General features: G+C 39.0%; 1 protein-coding gene across 1 annotated transcript in view; it reads left to right on the top strand.

Annotated features, from left to right (window-relative positions):
- The window catches only part of CPNE4 (copine 4), a 109,208-nt gene that overhangs the window by 47,974 nt on the left and 36,410 nt on the right, over positions 1 to 24,824 (top strand). Inside the window, exons 6-8 of the mRNA XM_026090644.1 lie at positions 12,420 to 12,518; positions 21,205 to 21,291; positions 21,923 to 21,982. Coding sequence (XP_025946429.1) covers positions 12,420 to 12,518; positions 21,205 to 21,291; positions 21,923 to 21,982 — 246 coding nt within the window. The remainder of the gene's footprint in view (positions 1 to 12,419; positions 12,519 to 21,204; positions 21,292 to 21,922; positions 21,983 to 24,824) is intronic.

The following is a 24,824-nucleotide window of genomic DNA, read 5'->3' as shown; positions in this document are numbered from 1 at the left end:
GAGATAGAAAATGGGAAGATATGTAAAATGTTTTTATTTCATTCTCCTGCGCTGTTTGCAAGAGAAATTTAAGTATTTTAACTTCCTCTTAACAACCTAGTCATCTACAACAACAAAAAGGGTCTAGACCTGGATTTTCTTCAGCTGATGAGACATAATGATAGAAAAGCAAGCAGTGAATGTCTTGGCTTTTATTTGCTTTTGACACAGTAATCCCAAAGTCTTGCAAATGAGGAAGGCTTCAGGTGCTGCTGATAGGCAACCATCTCTGGGGGTGAGTTGGGGGTGAGCTCCTCAAGAGCTCGCAAAAGCACTCAATGGCAGTTCAGGGCAGGAAGCCATGAATAATGCTGTTACCAGTCTGAACTGCAGGGGTTGTTGAGATGGTAGAAATTTAATTGCCTTTGCTGGAATTAGGCCAGTAAACAGGGTCAGCTCTCTTGTCCTTTGAAGAAATAATTTGGCATTTTTCAAATGCAGCAGCAGTACTTAAGAGTTGCAGCAGGATTTTTTTGCAGCAAGCTTGAGTCCCAACCTGAATCTGAAGCCTGGGCCCTGTACTGGAAAATCCCCCCTGCAATCCTTTTACCTAAGGGTTTGCCCAAATAACATCAGCACAGGCCACAGCCCAGCTTGCTCAGCGTATTTCTCTATGCTAGTATCTTCTGGCAAAGTCTTGGCACTATGGGATAGGGTGAAGGTGTATCTTACCCTCCTCATTTGTAAACCAGTGATTATAACCATGCTTCAGTTCCTCTATTAGGCGTTAACCTTTATTTGCTTATTTTACAGGTGGGAGGTGGTTGAATACTGTAATATTTTCAAAATTGCTAGGTAGTTGTTAGAAATCTAGCAGTTCAGTGAAGACAGAGAAACCCCAAGGATAAGCGCGACACAAACAACATTATATTTTATTATACATGCCAAGAAACTGAATTTGAATGGGTTGTTCTTTCTGAAAATCTTAATGTTGGCCTTCTCATCACTGGGTCTGGGCACTTTGGACTCTTTCGTTTTGCTGCGTTGTGAATACGTCAGAATTTGGTTGAGATTGTTTAGTACCAAATTTCGAACCTTTGCTTAGTCACAACAAATTGCTCACAAGTGAGAAACAGGATAATCACGGAAACTCTTCAAAATAAATATATCATTTCAAAAAAAATCATCATCTGTTCGTAGACATTTCAGAAGAGGGAGATTAAATTAATCAAATAAATTGCTGTTTGCTCATGCTGTGCTTTGCGTATTTGGCAAAAAGTTGTCACACTCCCCGTTAGGCCTGCACTCCTTTCTGGAGCATTCTGTGTGCAGCAGACTATATGTCACCTAGAAATGTTCTTCCCCTCATAGAAAGCTGTCAGATTCCTCCTTTTAGTTCCAGTATATGTAACTGAGTTCCTTATGAGTGTACCTGTACGTAACATCCTTTATCCTTGCTCAAGGATGAGAGAAGAATTAATAATATTAATATTAAAAAATATTAGGATATGACTTTCACTGTTGATTTAGACAGTGTATAAATTCCATAATGTCCCATCTTTCCCAAGTCCCATTCTTCACAGGGGAAGGATCTAGACGCTATAGCAAAGTGCTCGATTATCTTACTAGGGTCAGGCTTTCACCTGGTTTCTAGATCCTTTCACGCATATGGAAACCTCAGTGGTTCTATTTTCCTCTGCATATTTTCTACCTCAGTTTTTCTTCCTTCCCTCCACATCCCTGTCTTTTCAAAATCTTCTTTCAGAAGAAGTTTCTGTTTTCAACCCTTTCATATATTCCAGAAGCTTTGGGTCTCCCAGGCCTCTAGGCATTTGTTGCACTGGATGCCTGGGGTTTCCAGCCTGCTCCTTCCTGACTTTCAGAAGATGTTGGAAACGGGCCTGATGGGCAACTGCAGGAGCCCTGTATTCATGGGCCAGTGGGCCCAGTGAGCTCAGTCTCGTTTCCATCCCACCATATTACATGTTTGCTCAAAGAAAGTCTCACATTTGTTGTTAAAAGAGATAAACCAAGAAAACATTGAGTAGTTACTGAAAAGTTTTATTACGGGAAGCATTTGTAAAACACTTGAATGGATGCAGGGAGAAAAGAAATAGAAAATGATTGCACAAAGGAAATCTGCATAGATTTAGGCAGGCAGTTAATGTAGTCTGTTAAAGCCTATTTTCTACCTAGTAAAAGAATAAAAATCAGAAAGTAGGTTACTGTATGTGTACAAAAAAGTAGATCTGAACAATTATATAAAAGATATGCTATATATCAACAGTGCTAATGTCTGTTTCACATTTTTAGTTTGTTCATAAGCTTCCAAGAAACAGGACAATATCTGCTATTTAACTGGTGTGTGATCTTTTCTGAAAGAGCCAGACACCATGTCATGATCTTAATTTAACTCTTACTGGAAATCTTTGATGTTACAGTGCTGCAGGAGCTTGTGGGAGGACAATGTTTTAGATTCTTCCCAGAGATGCTCTCAGGGTCTTCGCAGGAGATGAATTCAACAGTAGATACAACATAGGAGATAAAATAAGACTCTAGCCAGAAGGCTAACTCAGGAGTTGTGCTAAAGGAGAACTGCTGGTGGTTTTCTTTTTAAATATGTAATCTATGTAATAGTTGAGAGGAGATACATGAAGGGTTCTCCTTGAAACAACAGCATGTCTGTGTGAAGACACTAATTGAAACTCGGATGGAAAAAAAAAGAAAAAAAGAAATGAGACTATTCACACACAGTAATGACTGCTGTAACAAATGCAGAGTATTCAGTAGAAGTTTCACAAGAATGGGTTTGAAAAATCATGTATGTTCATATGAGAGGAATATTTTGACCTTTGTTCTCCCAGGCCTTTACCCTTAGCTGAATCTTAGGTTTAACCTTTAACCTTGACCTCTAATATGATTTTAGCTATTTGAGTTATACTGGCTTCTATATTCAATGCACTTTGTCTCTAATTAATCTAGAAATCTAAACATTTCAACTCTTGATTTTCATGAGGAAACATGGTTTGGAATATTGTTTTTATAAACATTTAGAGTTGCTTCCTATTTCTTAATTGATTTTTTACCCACTTTATACAAAAAAAATTCCATAACAAAACTCCTGCCAGTGTTAGTTTTATAAGTTACCCAAAGTTGGGAAGAGCCACCTCCACTGATGGTATTATAGATACTGTGGTATTATTACATACTGTGATATTATCCACCAAATAGAGTCACCAGTTCAGGGCCATTAACCCCAATGCTGTTTAACAAGTCATTCTTTTGGAATAATATCCAAGAGAAATGTGTAATTAACTCCCCCACTGACTGACAACAGAAAAAACAGTGTAATCAGTCACTTTGTAGAAACACTTGTCATTATTACAAGTGGTGTTTGGGGACAGATTCATGCTGCTCTAGTGGAGAAGAGCATTTTGTACACTATCTGCCAAGTATCATCATCTTCCTTTTCTGTTCTAGGTGTAAGACAATGGTTGATTTCCATCTGCTGACTTTCAGAGTGCAAGATAAAGCTATCCTGAGTGTTTTCTAGGGACCAAAAGTGAACAGTGAGAATTGGATAGAGTCCTGTTCTGGCTGAGAGCTCTTTGATTATGTGCCCGTGAGTTATGATAAATTTCAGTGACATGCCTGCAGCTTCTCCAATAGGTACCTCAAACAGGGCTGCCGATAAACAATGCCTGTTGTGGTGTGCAGGGCATTGTTTGCTAATCAGATGAGTACAAATCTCAGATACATGTTGGTAATGAGGGGAGGCACCGGTGTTTCAGTACACTGATCTATCACAAGAGTTTTGTAAGAGAGATTCCTTTGCATAGGGGCAAAACAGATTGTGAAATAGGAGGAGTGATACTCATCGAGAAAACTGTGTGAACATTAATAATCTTACTGATGAAACAAAAAAGGAGCCTTAGGGCAGTGTTTGAAAAGGAGCTATTGTTTGCATGTTTATTATGTCATGTATGAAAAAGCTACACATTATATTGTGGACTATCAAGGCAAAGACATAGGCTGAAAAACTGGAATCCAGTTGATTCAGATGGAACGTCACCATTACGTATTTGTTTTCAAAGTGTCCCAGCCTGTCTCATCTGTTAGACAATGAATCTTCATGAATATGAACAGGGTACTTCAAGCTTATCTCATTTCTTGTTTCATGTTATGTTGCTAGGGGTGCTTTGGATGAGAAGATAAAAAAAGGAATGTTGTAATTAACATAGAATTCTTTGCCCTTAACATAGAGAAAGCCTAGTTTCTAATAAATTTGTAGGTAATGATTTATAGCTACACAGACATCTATTTTAGGCCAGTGTACCAACAAAAGCATGCATTCACAAACACAGTGAACCTGATTAGCAACTGCACAGTTTCTTGTATATATAAACTGAGGATTTTTTTACATAAACCTAACTGTGGCTGCAAAGTAGATGCTTGTCTATGTTGTCACCATTGAAGCCTACAGAGTCACTGAAAATCCTATTGTAAGTGGTACCCTAAATGATGCAATGTACTACAGCATATTTCCCTGTTTCAGGGGAATATCTGAAAGGTGCATTTGTCAGCACCGAACAGAGTGAAAGATCCGTTACTGAGTCTCCTAGGCACCCTTGTAATACAAATAATAGTAATCAATAAGCTACAGTTTCAAGTAATTGTCTTTGAAATGACCCTACTGGTTCTTACTACTGTGAGCTGTCAAGAAGAGATAACATCCAACCGTGAGGCTTCCCCTAATTGCACGGTGCGGATGTGCTCAAATCTCCAGTGGTGGTAAAGGGAGACTGGGTTGGTGATGATGGTTCTGCAAATGGTTCCTTTTTTCATTTGGCAAGAAGTGAAATAGGCTTAGGCTGGTATCGTATCACAGCTATCAATAAAACAAGACTACTTACTCTGATTTTGAATCAGAGGACCTGCAACTGTTTTAGAAAACTGGTTAAGAATTTCCTTTCCCTCTCCTTCTCTCCCAGGCAAATAATTTTAAAATCAAACTTCTTGTGTTCTTGTGTTCTTAGATCTACGGGAATATTATTTTTCTTTGTGTTTTGATTTCTTTTGTGTTTTACTGCAGCATATCAAAGGGAATGCTGAATCACTTGTCTTTTAACCAAGAGAAAGCTATCAATGAGCATTGTCTCAAGTCTCCTTCTGTGTCAGTAGGCAAAGGATCTGAATCCAATACAACCCTGTCAACTTTTAACGTATCAATTACCACCATCCCTGTATGGGAGGCACAAAGATATTGATGAAATCCTGGCATGTGGTGAAGCTTATTGGTAAAAGTCTCATTGCCTGTAACGGAGCCAGGATTTCACCTAATCTTTGTGGACCAGATCCAGCTTTGCTGGTGCATTGATGATCATCATATAGTCGATTCAAATTCTGCAGAACAGGAGCTGTAGTTCTCAAAAAGAATGAGGCTCTATAGTCAGGAAGAAAATTTAGAAAGTTGTTTCTAGGTTGTCTTCACTAAGGCTGCAAATAGCCTATCAGAATAAGTGTAGGGTGTGAGCCCTTTTCCCCCTATTAGTCCAGTTTTTTGAGTAGTTCTGAAATATTTTAAAGAATGGAGATACCTTTTCTGAGTGGAAAAGTTCAAGTATTTTCTCTACAGTGCTGTGGAGAAGGTTTTACTTCAGCCAGGTAGAAATGCACAAGAAATAATGGTTCATTTCAGCTGTTTCACTCTATTATTACCACAGCCCAACTTCAGAGGAAATCTGAAATGAGCCACAAAAAGTTTATTTTAAATTTTTGCAGAAGTCCAACTACTGAAAAGAGAAAACTGAGTGATGACAAGTTTGGTTGAAAAAGCCCCAGAGTGAAGAATTTCATGTAAAGCAGGAAAGACCAAATTCTGATATAGTTATTCTCCAACATGTAATCCAGGATTGTGATGTGCATAAACGTAGAATTTGGTCTTGGGACATCATGAATACGGAAACAGGATAACGTTAAGTGCCTTAGCTTTTATAATGAAGATTTTGCATAGCTTTTCTCATAACCAAGTGAGGAGAATGGCTAGATAATGGATAAAGGCCTTCCTTTAAAAAGAACTGCTTTGAAGTATTGTAAGTGGGGTACGTATACTTCAGGGAGGTACAGTAGGAGGTTTACTTCATTATCAAGTAATAATAACTGAGATAAGAGACAGCCTGTTCCAGAAAAATCACTTTGATAATGAAGTAAATTTTTTTTGAGAATTTTATCATCGTCTCTGTTTTGCTTTTCTAAACCATTTTTTTTAATGTTGTCATTAATCCCGGAGAATGAACCAAAGGAGAGTTTCTGTTTGCAGCCTTTTGCCACATTGTACCACCTGCAGTTCAGTGTGATTGCAGAAGCAGGCAGATCACTTACATCTGCCTCAAGCCTTTGTTTCTTGGAGAGATAGTAAGTGTCATGAACTGTTACCTAAAAATTACTGTGAGGTTATTTTAGTTTAGAGCTAAATGGCCAAATGTGTTACAACTGCCAGGGTTGTAATTTATTACATTCAGGTCCAAAAATGAGCGCTCTCCTTCCTGCCTAGTCACAAGATAACTTGTTCTACAGAAACGTAAGGAAAAAGCTACCCAACATAGTTTCTGATCAGAATTTAATTAGCCACTCTTGTTCAGTACTGTTGCCCTAAACTGTGTCTACGAAATGCCTGCAATCCCTGACTAAGGATAATTCTCTTCCTTAAAAGGTATTATCCCCTCAGCTCATTCTTGAGTCTCAGGGATAGATACTGAAGTAAGAGCACACACAAAAAATCTCATTCTTCATGCAATATATGACCTAGGATCTCACCTGCATCAGAGCTGGGTCAGACTAGGGAGCTCCTCTTCAAGGGACTACTCTGGCTGCTGGGGGCCACAGGCTTCCTGGCTGCTTTGCCCTTTGGCTAGCACAGAGCAGCTGGAGAATAAACCATGGATTTGGCCTTCTCTCTCACCCAAGCCAGTCTCTTTTCATCCCAAGTTTGTGAAGTGCTTTAAGTTAAGTAAGGTCCTACGTACTTAGCTCGGTCGTCCAACGCTCTGCCTCTCCAGGTAGGTGGCAAGGTAGTACCAGGATGAATAATACAAACACTTTAATCGGTCGACCTTTGTGCATAAGCACAGCTTTCTAGTTTTTGCTGTCTTTGTGTATACTGCAAGCTGCAGTGTCTGACTGGCTGAAGGAAACTCAGATTATTTTCAAGAAGTACATTTCCATGGTCTGGCTGTCAGCTGCTTCCAGATGGGATTTAGTCGTAAGACTCACTGCCAGTCTGTTAACAACTAACCTTYGGAGCATATTTTGGACTGGTTCATAAATTGTCAGGTTAAGTTASAAGACTCTCCATTACCTCTGCGCTAAGGCACTATGTATATAATAGTTGTCTCACTGTGAAATCCTAATGGAGACAAACCACTTTAAACATTTCCCTGAAGCTATATAGGGAAAATAATCCCAGTATCTGTGCATGCCCACGCACAAACACACACTTAGATTGGTCAGTATTTGCTCTTGCTTAGTTCTCCATATGTTTAAGGAACATGCTTTGTCTTTATTAATGTTCAGAAGACAAAGATAAATAAGATGGTGAGGACAGAAGAGTCATAAACACATGGGAGTTTTGGTCAGTGAAAATGCAGTCTGAGTCTCATGTTGAGACTTGGAACACCTCTTTCTTGTCTCGAGTCAGGTCACAGAAATTAAATTTTAAAAAATAATGTTTGAATTTGGATAATATGGTCTGGATCTGAGGTAAGAATTCTTATTTTGCTGTTGAATTCTCACACAGGAAACCTACCTCACTCTTTGGGAGACACTGAATGGGGAAATAGTTTTATTTCTTATCTAGGCTGCAGTGCAAAACATCAGTATTTGCTGGAGCTGGGGGATGGTTAATAAAATCCAAATGATATTTTTGTGGAAATCATCTAAAATCAAAAATTGTGCAAGTGAATTTGGTGTCCCTGCAGAGGTGGTGTGATTAATCTAGCTGACAGGTTCTGGGAGGCATTAGGAAGTGCAGTCAGAGAAGCCTGTGCTGTTGCAGCTCCAGTGCCAATACAGTTTTCCTTTCATGCTACTCAGAATGTCCCTTTGTAATCAGAGTATTGTCAATATCTAGCTTTGGTGAGACAGCTGAACAGAAATAAAGTCAGAGAAAAGTTCCATCTGCATCCACCTGAAATATTTTTTTCTTTCTGAAACAGACCCTTCTCCCTCTTCCCAGTGAAAAAGTTCATTTTCAACCTGAAAGGAAACCTTTCATTTTGGGGCACTTGCAAGAAAAGCTGAAGGAATGAAGATCTAGATTCCCACAACTGATGCTTTTGATGTCCTCTTTTACCTAGAGTTGGCTGGTTAGATCAGTCAGGAATCGTGCCATTCCTTGAGAGAGCTTGAGGCCATGTTTCCTCTCTTTGCAGCTGGCAGGGATGCTGGGTGTGGTGAAAGGGCATTCAGGGATGGGAAATGTTCTCCATCTTTTCAGCCAGTGCCATTCCATCACCCTCCAGGATTAGACAGTCAGAAGTTTTTATTTGAACTTGCAACCAATGGGTCAGAGATTAAATTCTTTCACCAGTTGCCTGAACACTGATTTACCAGAGCATTTAAAATTAAGCATATGGAAAGCCTCCTTAAATTAATGAGACTTTTAATAGATTGTAGATATACTATTAATCATTTGCTTAAGGAACCTGCAAGAAAGTAGACCATAGAATACACTAAGGTTTACTTAAAGGTAAAGGAATATTTGTGGAGGATTTGATATGAAAAGCATATAGGGCTACCCTAAAAAAAAAGGTATTTAAAAATATTTCATAGTTAAGGAAATAATCCTTTGATTATCATCGGTAGTCTTCATCTGATTCTAGATTTTGCAAAGTTGTTCCCTGCTTATTTTCTCTGGGCAGATTTTTTTAATAACTTCTGGGCCTTAGGACGCTTTCAGTTTACTTTTCATATACAGTTGAAATGCAGAATCATTAATATATACAACATGTTTGTCAGAGAGTAGCAATTAATTTCTATGGCCAAATGTCAAACTGAAAAGAAGTTGTAATGGATGTACTTGCAGGAACCCCCTTTCTCCCTTAGCTGTAATTGTGTAAATGGCACTGAGATAATACTGTAATTTTTTTCCTTTTCCATGAAGCCAGTATGAAGATTAAAGTACCATCTGGCTTTCTGAAAGCTAAAGTTAGAAAGCCTCTAGCTTGAAAAAACAAGCAGACCCTGTTTGGGTGGCCATCTTAAATGTAATTTAATTTTGCTTATCTCCAGTTMAAATTCTAACCCCAAATCAGCAGTCAGAGCTTTTCCCTCTTCATAAGATGTAGAATCCTAAAAAAAAATTTCGAAGTATCTTTTCCTGGAGGTCTGTGATAACATTGAGTATGTTCTTCTGTTTATGCTCCAATGGAGTTTAAAGTCAGAACCTGAAAAGTAAAGCTGGTTTAAAAATTTTCACAATAAAAGCTTTTTTTTTCCTTTTACAAATGGCCTTTTTTTCAAAAGCATTTTTTGAAAAGCATTACTAAAACTATACTTTTTGCATATTTACATCGATTTTGCTATGGCATTTTGACAAATCTTTTYAGTCAGTGTTACTTTTAGGATCTTAAATTATTTGCAGAGTCATTACAGATAAATCTCTTTAAGTAGTGTTTCATCTCTGAAACCCATTTTTTTCTTCAATGAAAAATTTAGAAAGTAATTTCAATAAAAAATGGCTAACATTAATAAGAAAATTCACATAAAGAGAAAATGAAGCAGTTTCAACTTATGAAACAGAAATGGTTTCAGTGGTTTGGTTTTTGTTTTTGTTTTGTAAATTAAATTCTATTTTTGTTGTAGCTTTTTGTTACCTGCTCTTCTAAAAATCAGTTAACAACAAATGCATAGGACTCTTTAATGAGAATTTCATCATAAAGAATTCACCAGGGCTGTTAGTGATGAAAATACTGTGTCTAATTATGTTTCAGGCAACATTACCACTATCAGAAGCAGAAACCCAGTCCTATTTGATTACTGTTGTATAAAACTTAATCTATAAACAAACACTCCCTCCACCCCCAGGGTCAAAGCTGCTAAAAAGGATGTCTGTGTCTTAGAGAAAAATACTTTCTCTTTTTCATCTCAAGATCTTCCTTACTTTTGGGATCTCTACATGAAAAAAGTAAGCAAAATTGCAGGCGATAAGATGGAAAAATGAGAAAGTGCTCAAGAACTGGGATTTGCCTGACCAGTGAACTATTTCAAATGATTATTGCCTGGAGCAATATGAGATGTGCTTATACTCTTTCCCTATGTCCTTTGTAGCGCTGCTGTACATCTACAGTATGGATCAGAGAAATTCTCCCTGCATCAAACCAAGCCCCTTCATGAGGCTAAGTGGAACAGTGTTGAAAGTTCAAAAGAAAGCTAAAGGAATTATGAATAAGGAACTTAAAGTATGTGGTGGTATACTGCCTGGAGTAGTCCTGTGCATGAATTTAGTGAAATCACCACCTCTGTTCCTTTTACAAAGGCAGCTGAGGTTCCTGGGCACTCAGTAGCATGATAAATTCAGGAAACTGGCTTAGATGTATAGATCAAATAACTTCCAAGCTATGCTTGAAGTCAGTGCACCTGACATGGACAAACATTTTGTGCAGAAGAGGCCATTTATTGACTTACTGCTGTTTTAGGAGGATGTTAGATGGTGAGAATCTATTATGGGAGACTTTGTATAAGACCCCACTTGTAGTGGGTTAAATTGTTGTCAGTTAGTCTTTCTCTTGAAAGTTTTTTATCCTTTTGCTCCCACTCAAAGAATTTGATTATTTTGCACATACCTCAAGTTTGCTATTGAATCTTTTCCCCTACCGGCAAAGTGAATTCACAAACCACTGGTTTCGTGGTCCAGTGAAAAGGGATTGGTTACAGTGCTCACATACTGACTTTGGCTGAATTATTCGTATGTTTAACACCTCTGGTAGAATTTATGTAAAAGAATCTAAACAGTGCCACATTAACAGGCTGGTTAGAAGCCGTAGCCAGGGGACATGGAAGTCTGTTTCACTAGAGTTCTTTCCTARAAAGATTTAACACTCAATGTCCAGTCAAGATCCAGTGATTTCCAGTCCCCTACTGTGTAAATTCGAAGTGTCCCTTTGGACCAAGCAAACTTCAAATGACTTGAGTGTGAGAATTCTCTGGGGAGTAAACCTCACTCGTTCTCCTGTGTCGTCTGACCATCAGGGCTGGGCTGGAGGCGCTGAGCCTGGTTTGGATGAAGCGATCTGATAAAACCCACTGTCGTTAAGTCTGGTACTCCACAACTGCTGCCCCATTGCCCTGGGTTGTGTGTCACTCCTGCCTTTCTCAGCAGGCGGCTCTTCCAYCTCTCCCACTGACCCAGTTCTTCACCCCACACCCAGACCCAGACCTAGCAGAATCTGATCCTCAGAAGGGAGAGAAAGTTTCCCTCAAAGCCATCTGATAGTCAAATGTCAGCACACTCCTGGTGACAATGGAGATGGTTTTGAAGCATTTCTGCTTTGAAAAAAGAAGAAACAGAGATGGTTGTTAGCAGGATGTTTTCAGCAAAGGTCTCCTGATTCTGTCAATATACGTGAGCTTTAGCCAGCAAGACCATGAGGCTGAATCTGGGATTCTGTTCTTTAAGGTTGTAAGCCCCCTTGTTGTCTTTGGGCCAATTTTAAAAGTAATATTTAGCAAATCTTGTAGTTTTTGCTAGGTGCTTTAGTCTTGACTAGCTGAATTTTATTTAGCAATGTCTGTAAATAAAATTTTCACGGTTCAAACTCATAGAGATATTCATGTTTATGCACGATTTTATGAATGACTTCCAGTTGGGAGTTGGTTTGAATAGTAGCTGTTAGGCAACTCTGGAAAACAGCCAAGGTATGGGCACCAAACACTGATGCGTACAAATTCAAAGCCATTTCAGAAAATGATCTCTGTAACTACTTCCTCACCATCTTTGACTGTAAAAATAAGAATAATAATGTTTGTCCACTACAACTAATGTCTTGAAAATTAAGTGATATTTATAAAGAGCTTGAGAGAAGTAATTTACTCTCATTCAGGACAGCATTTGAGCATGAACATGCAAATATAGACAGTCTTTTTTTTTTGCACCTGCGTAAAAGATGCCATCAATGAATTATTTCTTTTTAAATACATGAACTTGCTTTCATCAGCCAACACCATTACACACAGCTGCTAGAGCAAGCTGTGTTGAGATTCCACTTGTCATTTCATTTTGATCTTGACAAGAATATGTTTTTAATATCTCTTGTGTTTTCCTTCTAGATAAAACATTCCACCAAATGTGTATCATAATTTCTCTGGTAGTATTTTTCAATAAAATGTGTTTGTTATCTGAAGAAAAATGTTTTCCTCTGTTCTTTTCTGCTTTCCTTCCCCAGTGCATAGTTTGGGACTGGGATTCCAACGGCAAGCATGACTTCATTGGAGAGTTTAGTTCGACGTTCAAGGAAATGCGAGGAGCTATGGAAGGGAGACAGGTAGGTGAAAACCACTGAGAGAATCTCAACATAAATGCTCTGCAGAGTAATTTTCATCAGACAATTATGTAATACTGCTAGTGACATTGCTTAATTGTTTCTTGGAAGTTTACTTGATCTGTTGATCTCTCGTGTATGTTTTACTGTTACCTGGACAAGATACTCTGAAAATGCAAATCGCAGCTCTTCCTGCACTTCCATATAATAATTAGTCTCTTTTGCTGGTTCACATTCCACAGACATTTCTTTTTGCTAATATTTATTTTCTTTGAGTGTAAACACATGGTTTCTGTGAAGCACTGCGCTGTACTGCCAGGACAGGTACTGAACTCATTCCCCTATTGGCCAGAATCCTTGGGTGAGGGTCATTCTCCACGTCTCTCCATGTCTGATATGCTGTCTTCTTTGCTGCCAGCTCTACCTTGAACCCATCATAATGAAACCAATCAGTTTCTTAAATGTCTCATGAATTACAGTCCTAAGGGAAAATGGAATTGTTAGCTCATTAATAATTTCACTTCTTTATGTCAGTCTGATCTTTGCAAATTGAAGTTGATGGTAATTATTGCATATGATAAATGATTTGGCATATCTAATTCTAGAAACTGTCATTTGCTATTATTATTTAATCCCGAAGGCGTTAGTTTTGATAAATTCTCTGAGGGGGAGTTAAAAATGTTGACTTTCTAATCTGCTGATAATTTGTAGTCACTGCTTCATGGCAATCTGAAAATGAAACACAGATGCCTAATAAACTTTGTTTGGACTTTACATTAAGGTTCTATTTATAATGGGTTAATGGAAAACTAACAAAGAGTCAAAAGGTGTTTAATAGATGCTAAGCAGTCTGACTATTCCCTAGGTGAGCAAGGTTTCTATGATTCTTCTACATATCTTCCACTGATGTGGAAACTAGAGTTTACATATGCTGCTCATGTGTATAAAAATCTGTTGATATATATTAGTCATATATTAACCCATTATAAATAATTTCTGAACAGAACCTGATTGTAAAGTAAAAACCTGTTTTGTTCTCTCAGGGTCAAGTTAAGTCAGAGGATCAGGACCCACTTGCAACATTCTGGGCTGGGTTTTTTGCACTTTTTACAGCACTTACTTGAATTGGTACCTATCAAAACTTAATCCAGACTGAATTTGAATGGAATAAAAAGCCATCTCAGAAGATAAACAGATTCCAGAGTGAATAGCATTAACAAGGCCAGTGCTGTGGCAGTGCCCCAATCTTTTACACAAATGTCTGTGGCTGGGAAAGGGACTGTGCGAGAATAGTAAAGGGTGTGTTTTCCCAATGGAAACTTCTTTAGAAGAGCATCACAACACTTCCCAATCAGAAAGCTTTTTGGCCAAGGTAAGAGACATGGAGTCCAGAGTACCAGGAATGGCTGAGAAGGGCAAACTGTATATTTTTTATTCTGATGGAGAAACAGTGTGCTCTTTACATCTCCAGCTAGAGAAAAAGATGATTATTCTGTCACAGGCATAGGAAGTTAGTACAGTCATTTGTCAATTCTTGTTCTAGTCTGTATAGGTTCACACTGCAGTACTGTCTAGAAGTGTTTCAGTGTTGCCCAGTGCCTTAAGTGCCTGACCCTTTGCATTGCCAAGGGCCTGCCATTTGCAATTCTGCAGGCTGTCTTTCGCTTGTAACACTGCAATCTGCTTTTCGCTTGCAAATGCACAACCTTTCACCTCTGTACTCCGAAGCGAAGCTGTCGTGGCAGGATTTCTCCCTTGTTCCTCTCATGCTGTTGTTCTTGTGCAGTTATTCTATGGGCTTGCAGCTGCACGACCCACTACTGTTGTTATAGCAGGTTCTCGTGGAAAGCGATGGCCTCTAGTGTGAGAGTCACCCCTTTTCATCCCTCCCCTTTTCTAATCCTTGTTTTGTAGCTTTTAGTCTGTTCTAGAGGACAACAAGATATAGTGAATAACATAGTAGGTAACAGTCGTTTAAAAGCTGATAAGTATTGCCCAAAAATATGCATGCACAAAGCTGTACAACCAGTCAGTACTTGCACCCGATGAAGTCTGCTTTTGTTGGTGCTAATAGCATAATAAGCAGGAACAAGCAGTAGGGAGTTTGAGCAGATCCTGATGAAAATTATATAGTTACTATGGAAAAAGCATTATGGGGGATCACCTGCTGCACAGGAGAGGATGCTTGTGTGAGAGACCATGTCACTTCTCTTCCTGGCTGGCCACCGGAGAACAATTTCCCTTTCTCATTCCTTTTTTCTCTTTCTTTCTTTCTTTGTCTCTCTGTCACTCTCACTGTCTCTCTCTTTCTCCTTTTTGTCTTTTTCCCCAAAGTAACAGTTATGTTAAAGGCAATATATGCCATTAACTGCAGAGCCCATAAATACATCTTTGTGCATGTAAGTCTGTCTCAACATCCTTTGTGCAACATTAAGTAATGTTACTAGCATTTGTCCTTTTTTCTTTAGGTTTTTCTTCTCTCCAGAGAAAAAGCATGTGCTTGCTTTGAATAGAAGGGGTTTAGTAAACTTGGAGGGAATGGCAGAGGAGGGGGAGGGTAGTTTGTGTTTAAGGGTATGCATTGCTAGGTATTTCTAATAACAAAGGCCACATCAGAGAAATGGATTTATATGTGGGTGAGGAGATGGGTGGCTTAGACATAGTCCTTCATTCTTAGGAGAGATTTTTTCATAGCCTCAGACCAGAAAAAGTTCTGTTTTCCGCTCCTTTCAGTCAGAGGAATAAAACTGCCAACTGCATCTTTTAGCCTGTGGTGGTGAGCATTCTTTCACATATCATCAAAACAATGAGTGGCTTGAAGATGCGAACCAAAATCTGGAGCTTGATCTCAAATGCTGTGGGGAGCCAGTGTAAAGAGGACAACACAGGTCTGGCACCCCTGTTTGTGTTGCTAAGGAGACACAGTAAAGCCTTTTATTGTGCTTATATTTTCCTTTGTGCGATAGACTTTATGACCAGCTAGAGTAGATTGCTATAGTCCTGTCAAAGGATCATCAAAACCTCCTAGTGATTGTCAACCAGGGTCTTTTGGTCTCTTAGGCAGCTGGAGAGAATAGGAGAGAACATTTACCATTGGCAGGGATCTGGGAACTCTCTTTAAGTACCAGTTGCAAATGTGTGCAGAGTTAAAGGAGGCCAGACCAATGGCATGGCTTTCCCTCTCTGCCCATCAGCAACCTCTGTATTGCACTGTATGAGCTTCACAAGTTGTCATCAAAACATTGAGAAATAAGGATGGGAATAATATAGTGGTTTGTGCTGGTGACTAAGAAGAACTGTGTGTCCTGGGTGTACTGCTAGCACTTCACAACATTTCATCAGCTCGCCTCATCTCTGTATCAAGGTGTTAAAAAGGATCTTGAARTGCAGTTGCCATTTAACTGTTCATAGCTCATCCTTCAGAAAGCACTTAGAGTATTTTGACTTGTTCTTCAGCCCCTCCCCCAGGCGAGATAGAAGTGTCTTATGGCCAAGCTATCAAATGATACAGAATCATTGGGATGGTCAGAATGGACATATGCTATCTACTTATTTATAGGAGGTGATGGTGCTTCTAAGGCTGTTGTGGTTCCATGCCCTGGGATAGATGCGAATTATCCCAAGGCTTGAGTATCAGCTTCTGATTAGATGAGCTTACAGTTGGCTTGCTGGCTAGCTCCACTGTAAGGTTTCTTGGGAATTTGTGCTTTAGACCAGACAAAAAACACCAGACGTGTTTTTTGTAAAGTGTACTTATATTAATCAATTGCATCATGTTAAAATAGACTAGAAGAACTTGATAAAAATGTAAAGACTGTTAAAGCTGTTCRTATTTAAAGGAAAAATTCTCTACTAATGACAAAAAAGTTGCATTCTTTTTTAAGTAAAGGCAATAAAGCCATAGGGGTTTGAGGAAAAAAATCACAGAAACATAAACCACCTGGATCCTCATGCAGTACAGGAGTTACATAATGGAAAAATCTGTCCCTATATTACAAAAAAGTGGATATGTGTATGTGCATGCACACAGAAAAGGGAAAGGGGAGAAAGAAACCCTACTGTACCTTCCATCCTTATTAGTATTCCCACAAGCTCTGAATATTATTAGCTCTGGCTCAGAATTTTCCTGTTTGTACTTTACTTGTTAGACAATTTCATCAGAAAATACATTTCCAGGTTTCTTGTGGGGCAGGGCAGAGGGGTGGTGCTGAGATGCACAAGATGGGATGGGATCCTGAGGGGAACTGAGATGAGTCCCTTCGTCTATCAAGACCCTAGAACAGATATCTGACTACGATCTTAACATCAGGACCTTTGCAGGATGTAGCTCTTCAAATAACAGAGCCTAGGTGAGACCTTTAAGCCAGTATTAACTTTGGTAATGGACCAGGGAGTTGAATGACATCAACGGACAGTTTCATGTCTAGTTAACTAATCAGCAGAGAGGCAACTTCATCCCAGACTACAACATAAGCAGCTGCTGCTGGTCCCAGAGAGGGCAACAAAGTCCTCAGAGGAAGCTGCAGCAATGTGAGGCACCTGCCTTCTGTGGAAACCAATATTGCAACCTCAGGAGTGCAGATGAGGCTGGGGTCCTTGGCTGAGAAAACAAAAAAAGACTTTGATTTTCCCTTCACCCCCCAGCTGCAAGTTTCCAGAGAAAACCTCTGGTGGTGATTATAAACAGCTCTTCTCCCATGGTGAACGTCCCCCTGGGACAGGAGAAAAAAAGCTATCCTGTCCTCCTGAACAAAGGGTTGGCAGGGATAAACTAGCCTTTCAGGCAGCAAGAGATGCAGTTTGCTTGTAAGTGACTTGCTTTTCTTGAGGCATCAGGAAGAGATAATGCAGGATGTAATGCTGCCTCCTATCGATTTGGTTTTTCACCCTGTCCATTAGACCGTGATGCCTCCTTTGTCATGTACAAATGATGCAGTTTGTTTCAGCAGCTGTACATGAAAGAATAAGGGATAAAAAAAAGGAGAAGAGGAAGAATTACAGGGGAGGCAAGAGAACATGCTGATGAGAACCAAAGCTCCATTTGATGTAGCTCTCTAGCCCTTTCCTCACAGGCCTATTTGATTTCCTGATGTGCAAACACAGTGACCAAGTGAAAGCAACTGCTCTGTATCATGATTCCTCTTGCCTCAGGGTACATGAAACCATCCTGATGTCATTATTTCTTTTTCACAATGGCTTGTGCAACTGGTAGCAACATGCTGTTCAAATTTCGGTTCTTACAGTGTCTGCCAACATTTAGTCACCGCCAGTGTGTGGCATGGATGATCACGTCGTTTGCTCTTCTCTTGGGAAGGTTTGGTGAGAGAAGGGGTAAGACTGTTTGGGGAAACAGCATCCTTCACTGCAGAGATGAACATCTTTCATGGAGGGACCTGTGTCTCCTCATTGCAGTGAAGAGCAGATTAGGACCTTCCAAGTGTCAGCATTAGTTTGCTGACTTGCATTGAAGAATAACTGGAGTGAGTTTGTTTTACACTCAGAAATTCTTCACATGCTTGTTTAGATTTTGCAGTATGAAGAAACACCAAAGCAGTAGAGTTTGGGGTTTCATTGCCAACATTTGTAACAGTAGTTGTRTTAAATTAACAGGAGGTAGTAAAATCAGGTTGCTTTCTGTTTCAGATTCACTGGGTTGTTTGACAGGGAAAGAGCTTGCATAGCTCAGAGCTGCCAGACATATGGAAGAAATGTTAAGTGACTATTAGAATGATGAATTTAAACTTCACAATGTTTACCATTAGTGTCAGACTGCAGACTCTTGCATTAGTTTCCTCTCAACTGAAAAGTTAATTTAAAAGACAAAAATGCATCAATAAAAAATGTTGTCAGATACCAAATCAATACTGGAATGTAGGAGCAGACTGAAAACTGAGCTGGTCCTCACAGAGCAAGCAAAAATATTTGAAATTTTTGCTCTTTATTATTTACCTGTTTAGACCGTATTCTGAAATTCAATTCCCTTTAGAAGAGCTGGAGATATGTCAGAAATATGCCTGTTTAGAGGATTTCCTTTAAATGATGATTGTCACATCTTCAGCTCTTGTTTTGGGAATTGCAGAGGTCTGGAACCAGATCTTGGCAGGTAATTAAAGACAACTGTGAATTTCATGTAAAGCAGTCTAAAATTTTTTTAAGTCTACACATGAACTGGGAAAGGAGTTTTCCTTTCCTCTTCCCCTGTACCTTTCCCTTCCCTATCCTATCACACTAATAGATTTAATAGGTGCAAAATTGTTCATTTTTTCCACTCTCTAGGGATTCCCTAATCTGTTTTTTCCTTTGCTTTCTTATTTACATCAGTTAATGACATGTTAGTGACCTGCATGTGGAATATTTTAATAAGCTTTAGATAGTTGCTGAGAATTGTTATCCATAAATCTCAAAATGCAGATCAACATTCCCAGTTACATTTTACAGTTAGTACAGAAAAGCTGAGAGAGCTGGCCACAGGCACACAGCTTTCTCCCCAAAATAGTTTTTTATACTGCCTTGGTCCTCAGAAAATGTAAATTTTTTCTAAAAGCCAGTTACATGAACATAAATGTAGGTCAGGCTTACATAATCCTTTTCCCAGAGGAAAGGGATTATGTGCACAGTGTAAGGATTTATACAGGTCAGGCCTTCTTGTTTAAACATGCACACTGAAAAGTGTTCATGTTGGAGGAAGATAAAATTAAGAAAGTGCACCTTGCACATTCAGGGGAAAGCAGTGAGGTTTCTCCACTGTAGTTCAGTGTCAAAGGAGGAACACACTGTTTTCTCTCCTACTTTCAACTCCTACTTCTTTCTCTCTATTCATTACATTACAACTTCTTTATAATGTGTAGAGACTGCACAATTTCTTTATATGAATGCTTCCAATAAGTTTGGAAGATAACTGCACACTAAACTGTCTTGCCAGACAGCAGTATATCAAGATGCGAGTGGGCAGTGCTTTTGCTTCGCTGTCAGATTGCTTTCCCAAATATGAGCTTATTGCACCCTTGTATTCTGTCACATAGAGCTCTCTCTAGTTGGAAAGAAGGGCTTTTATTTCTTAAGCCCGACTGATTCTCTTGAGTAGAGAAAAATGTTTTTGGAGGATTTCCCCTGAACATGTGGGCCTGTGTCTGCCTGTCTTCTCAGCTGGAAAACTCATTTCACAAGACAAATAATTGAGCTGTAGGCTAACTGGGAGAGCAAGCAGATGTGCTTCCTACAGTTTCAATATTTTTTTTCTTTTCTTATTCTTGGCTCTGTCACCTGTGTCCAGAACCACAGCAATGAAAATACTTCTCATTCCCTGTGCAGAAAAGGTTTCATATTGCTCCAAAGCCATATGTTTTGCCTTCCCCTTTTGACATTTGGAAAAAAGCTCTAAGTCTGAAATATTTCAGAGACATTCAAATAATTGCGGTTAGGCAATGGTTTGAAGCTTGGTGAAATCAGTGGGGCTGTTGTAAGGTAAAAATGCTTTGCATGCTCAAGCACTTTGCTCAGACAAATGGTATGTGAGGATCCTCACTATAAATAAACTATTGCAATGTTTAAACGCGTGTTTCATTTCAAATGTTAAAATAGGGTTTTTTACCAAATGGGCCATCCTGGTTACTTCTGGAGATGGATTCTTTATGTTGCCCACCATCACATTAGAGCTCACATATTTTCTTCTCCCCAGCACTTGAAAACACCTCCTTGAAAGAAAATAGTAATGTTCTTAATATTATGTAGTAACACGTCACACATACAAATTTGGATTTACAAGTGCTGAGAGATACTTGCACACACATGCAAATGTGTATTTTGCCCCTGCAGTAAGAGGCATGAATATATTGTAGTCATTAGAGTTTGGATTCTAAAACCTTGGCCTTATCAATCTGCCTGAAACCAGAGAAGGCCCGAAAATTAGAAGTGAAAATCAGTAAGACTCTGGGAAATGTTTTCATGCGAACAAAACAATATATTTCAGTGTCAAGGCAGGACTATTTGGTGTAAAATTGCATACTTGTAAATAAAACTAATTTGAACATTTTCAAAAAAGGTTTTTCATTTCTATTTTTAGGGATAATTGTCAAAGTTTGAACTCTTAATTTATCAGTAATTGATTAACCTTCTGTGCACATTTCAGTGCTTTTCTTAACTTTTTATTTTTACTATCATAATCAAAGAACAAACTCTCTCTCTCAAGGATCTAAAGACAACAATATGGGTTAAGGAATCATTTTAATCTCTGATCAGAATTTCTCTAATCATGCCAGTTTAATACAAAACACCAGAGTTACTGTGTAGGGAGTTTTGTAGTTAATATAATGCATCAAGATGCTCCCTCACATATTTTCACTGGTATTAAGTTCCCTCTTTTTTTTTTTTTTTCTTAAAAGATCTCAAAAGATCCTCAGTGTTACTTATGTAACACATCTACAAGACTGGAAGACGGTAACACAGGAACCTAGGTAGCTGGGTGTCTCTCTCACTGCTATGTCCCTCTATGCATTTTGGAAGACAGATGTTTGCCCTGGGCCTTTTTCTGTTAAGATCATTCTCAGAATAGTTCATGGTTTTCATTTTTTCTTTTGCGTGCACTATTTGATAGGATTTAGTCAACCTTGGAAATCAGACAGTGCCATCTTTATTAATTATTCAATTTTTACATAAATTTCCCTTCATGCAGTTACTGCTTTTTTCACAGGTACAGTGGGAGTGCATAAACCCCAAGTACAAAGCAAAGAAGAAGAATTACAAGAACTCAGGCATTGTCATCCTTAACCAGTGCAAGGTATGTGTGTTTTGCTCTTTGTTTTTTTCTTTTCTAAGATCTCAGTGATATTTTTTAACGATGGTTTGAAATGGAGACACCAAACCAGAACTGTGGGTAGAAGAACAATAGAAAGTGATCCACTTAAAAACAAAAAAAAACAGACAAAGGGTTGAATCTCAAAACTAAGTGAACACTCCTCAAATTCTCCTCCTCTTTCATTTCTGTTGTCCTCTCCCTACTGCTGTGCAATGGAATAGGCAGTACGGAGCTGGTAAGCCTACAGGCTTACTCTGTGGCCTTCTGTGTGTTTCCCTTCCAATTCTTTTGACATTCCTGTCTCTGAATATAGAAAAATGCTCTTTTTCCTCCTAAACCAATAGTAAAATTCCCATTGACGTCCCATGATAAGAAGCAGTGCTTGGTTCTATTTTTGATGTGAATTTACCTTTCTGTAGTTTCGAATAATTCTGGTACTTTCTCTCTTTACATTTTTGTTCCTTTCCCAAATTACATTTAACCTTTTCTTCCTCTCCCTTTTTTTTCTGTTGAGCCATCCTCCTCCTTCCAATTTACTTTGTTCAGACTGTTTCCAAGTTTTGGTATTCTAGCAATACACAATTAATTTGAATATCTTGTTTCTTGTCTGCAGATCCACAAGATGCATTCTTTCTTAGATTATATCATGGGAGGCTGCCAAATACAGTTTACAGTAAGTGTCTTCATTCTCTAACTTGTTTTAAAGAAAGGGAATCCCTTTAGATACTGATTCATCACTTTCACAGAGAAGAGAGTCTTGTATGCTGTTCCCTGATAAATTATTAAGGTCTTCTTGCAAAATGTATTATGCCCAGCAAATAAAACTATGCCAATGCTGTAAGATTTTCTTTCGCATACTTGATTTCCTTCTATGTTTTGCAGCAATGGCAGTCACATTGCAAAATGTAAAGACATCATCATACAGGGGGTGAGAAGCTGAGCTGGTGTAATCTCATCAACTCCATCTAAGCAGCACTAAGTCCCAAGAGCTAAGGAAATGAATTAGGCCTTGTGACAGTGCTGACTGACCTTTGGCTTTTGAGCCTCATGTTGTCAACAAGCATTTCAGATAAGTTTCCTTGTTAGGGCTATGTCATGTGGAATTTTGTCCCACCTACCTTTAGCCACTTTAGCCAGGCACCTCTTGCCATCAGTTTGGGGTAAATGTTGATATTTGGTACCTCAGCTGTAACTACCAGCAGCCAGATGGCACTACAGGGGGATGAGATGATAATTTAGAACTACTTCAGAAGTTACTCTGTTCAAGGAGCAGGGGAAAAATGATTTGCGGATATTGCCTTATGTTTGTTTCAATCCCGTCGTGTGGGAATGGTGATTTTGGCTCAGTTCTAGTCTAGTTTATGTGACTTTTAATTTCATGACAGATGCATGGATTAAAATCTGATTTTCCAAGGCAATATTCTTCTTCTGGAGAAGATCTTTACTTTTCCTGTGGCATCCTGCCTCAGTCACTGCTTGCTTCCCAACTCCTGCCACAGATGAGCCAGATTGTTCTGATTTTGCTTTTGATTTGTCTAGACTATCGGACATTACTGACGTCTTCTGTTTCACTTTTTCTGGACAAACTTTCATTTCCCAAAATCTTATGGCAAAAAAAGAAATGTTTGTATCCAAGCAAAAATTTTTCAGCGACAACAGCAGCTCTAGACAATACTAGATTGTCCTCTTCTATATGAATCCAGTTTTTGAGAAATAAAGACATCCACTTTGCCAGTGCACCTCAGAGACAAATTGGATAGCACCAAGAACTGAGGACCCTATTTCTGGTTTGTAAGGAAAAATGTACATCTGTATTTTTTTAAGCAAGGCATCCTATGCAATTCCCTGTCTGCATTACCCTAGTTCCTTTTTTCTGTCTCCAAATTTTGTTTATCCCCAGATACCTGGAACACCCATTTCCGCTCCAGCTCTCAAGTTCACCAGTTCCTGGAAATCCCTTAAATTTATCTTTCCTGACACTTCTCACCCAAAAATAAGTCTGGAATAACTCAAATATCTTCAAGGTCATTTGCAGAGAGACAGTAGTGTCTTCAAGCAATATTTAAAAGCCTTTTCTAATCAGGGCAGGTTTTTTAAGCGCATGCAAAGACTAGTTAATATGCTTTTCCCACAAGTCTAGCACAAGCACAAGAAGAGAAGACTTTATAAACATTAGAAAGTGTCTGGGGATATATATGTTTTCATGCTACAGCTCTGATTTTCATACTCGTTTGATTCCTCCTAAATGTTTTCCAATGGAAGAGCAAGTCCTTATAAAGTGAATTGAAGGCTGCTGTAATGTGCTTGTCTTTTATTTACCTCTCACAGATTTTCTGTCAGTAGGCTGTGAACCTCAAGTTGAAAACTGCTGTGTTTAAATGTATTTCTTAATATATCTGGCTGATAGTATTGCTTCTATTATATTTTATGTGGGATAATGTTGTCAGCAGGCATCGTTTGTCTGAATACCCAGTACAAAGGATTCTCATGTTTTTGCTGGACCAGCCTTTTTAAATGGGGTTTATCCCAGTTCATTYGTCTGAGAAATTTTCTTGTTTTCTCTGAGTGCACAAATCATTGAATGTTTCCCCTTGCACTCAGTTTGCATGTTCAAAAGGGTCTGTAAGTGGTTAGCTTTGGGTTATTTAGGGAAATAGGGAGGAAAGGATAGCTGAAATGAAACAAAACCATTGATAATATGAAACTTAAGTAAACTGGTCTGTAAGGACAGGCCATGAGGACATGAAGGAGATGAAAGATCCATTACACTGTGAACTGCAGAGGTCCCTGAATTACTGCTGACCTCAGTGGTAAGTCCACTAGCTACAGGATTGTGTAAACTCATCCCCGGTGGTTTTCAATCTGTGTGGACTCAGGGGAAGTCACTGTGGATATTTCTATGCCCGCAGATAGCTCTGTTCATTTATAAACTAGAGGTTCTGCTTAGAGATAATCACAGGTTGAGTTTGCATTATTTTACTTCCTACTTCCTTAGTTTCAGCAGCACCCAGTGGTGATAGCACAGTGCTGGTTGTGAGCTGTGTTGCCGCTTCCAGAAATGTGTAAGAGGTTTCTTTTGCAGTCAGTGAAACAAAGGATGCAGCCTGCAGGGGAGATATCGAAAGCTCTTTTGCTTTCTGTGCACATCACATGATCTCCTTTTCACGTAGTCCTAATTTTGTTAATTCAGGCCACTGAAACATAGTAGGCCTGTTTGTTCCGCCTTCCCAGATTTCCTTTTCCTTTAACTGGAATGGGAAGGTGGATCTGGAATTGTCTGAAACTGTCCTGGCATGTGTACTGTTGTCGTTGTCATCTCAGTGACATTTCCATTGAGTTCATGCCATGTGCAGGCAGGACGATGCAGCTGTGATCTGAAAGGGCACTTGTTGGGGGAGGGAAACTAGAATGCTAAGCATAGATTTGATAACAAAAAGCTGTAGTATTATGTACCTGCTAATTTAAGGTGCTAATTAGGGCTTTGATAACACCATGCTGTGTGTTCTTGGGATACT

This window comes from Apteryx rowi, unplaced genomic scaffold, assembly GCF_003343035.1.
Source record: "Apteryx rowi isolate R43461 unplaced genomic scaffold, aptRow1 scaffold_868, whole genome shotgun sequence".
Taxonomy (NCBI): domain Eukaryota; kingdom Metazoa; phylum Chordata; class Aves; order Apterygiformes; family Apterygidae; genus Apteryx; species Apteryx rowi.
Note: the sequence above shows the minus strand (reverse complement) of the source record. Positions and strands in the feature narration are given on the sequence as shown.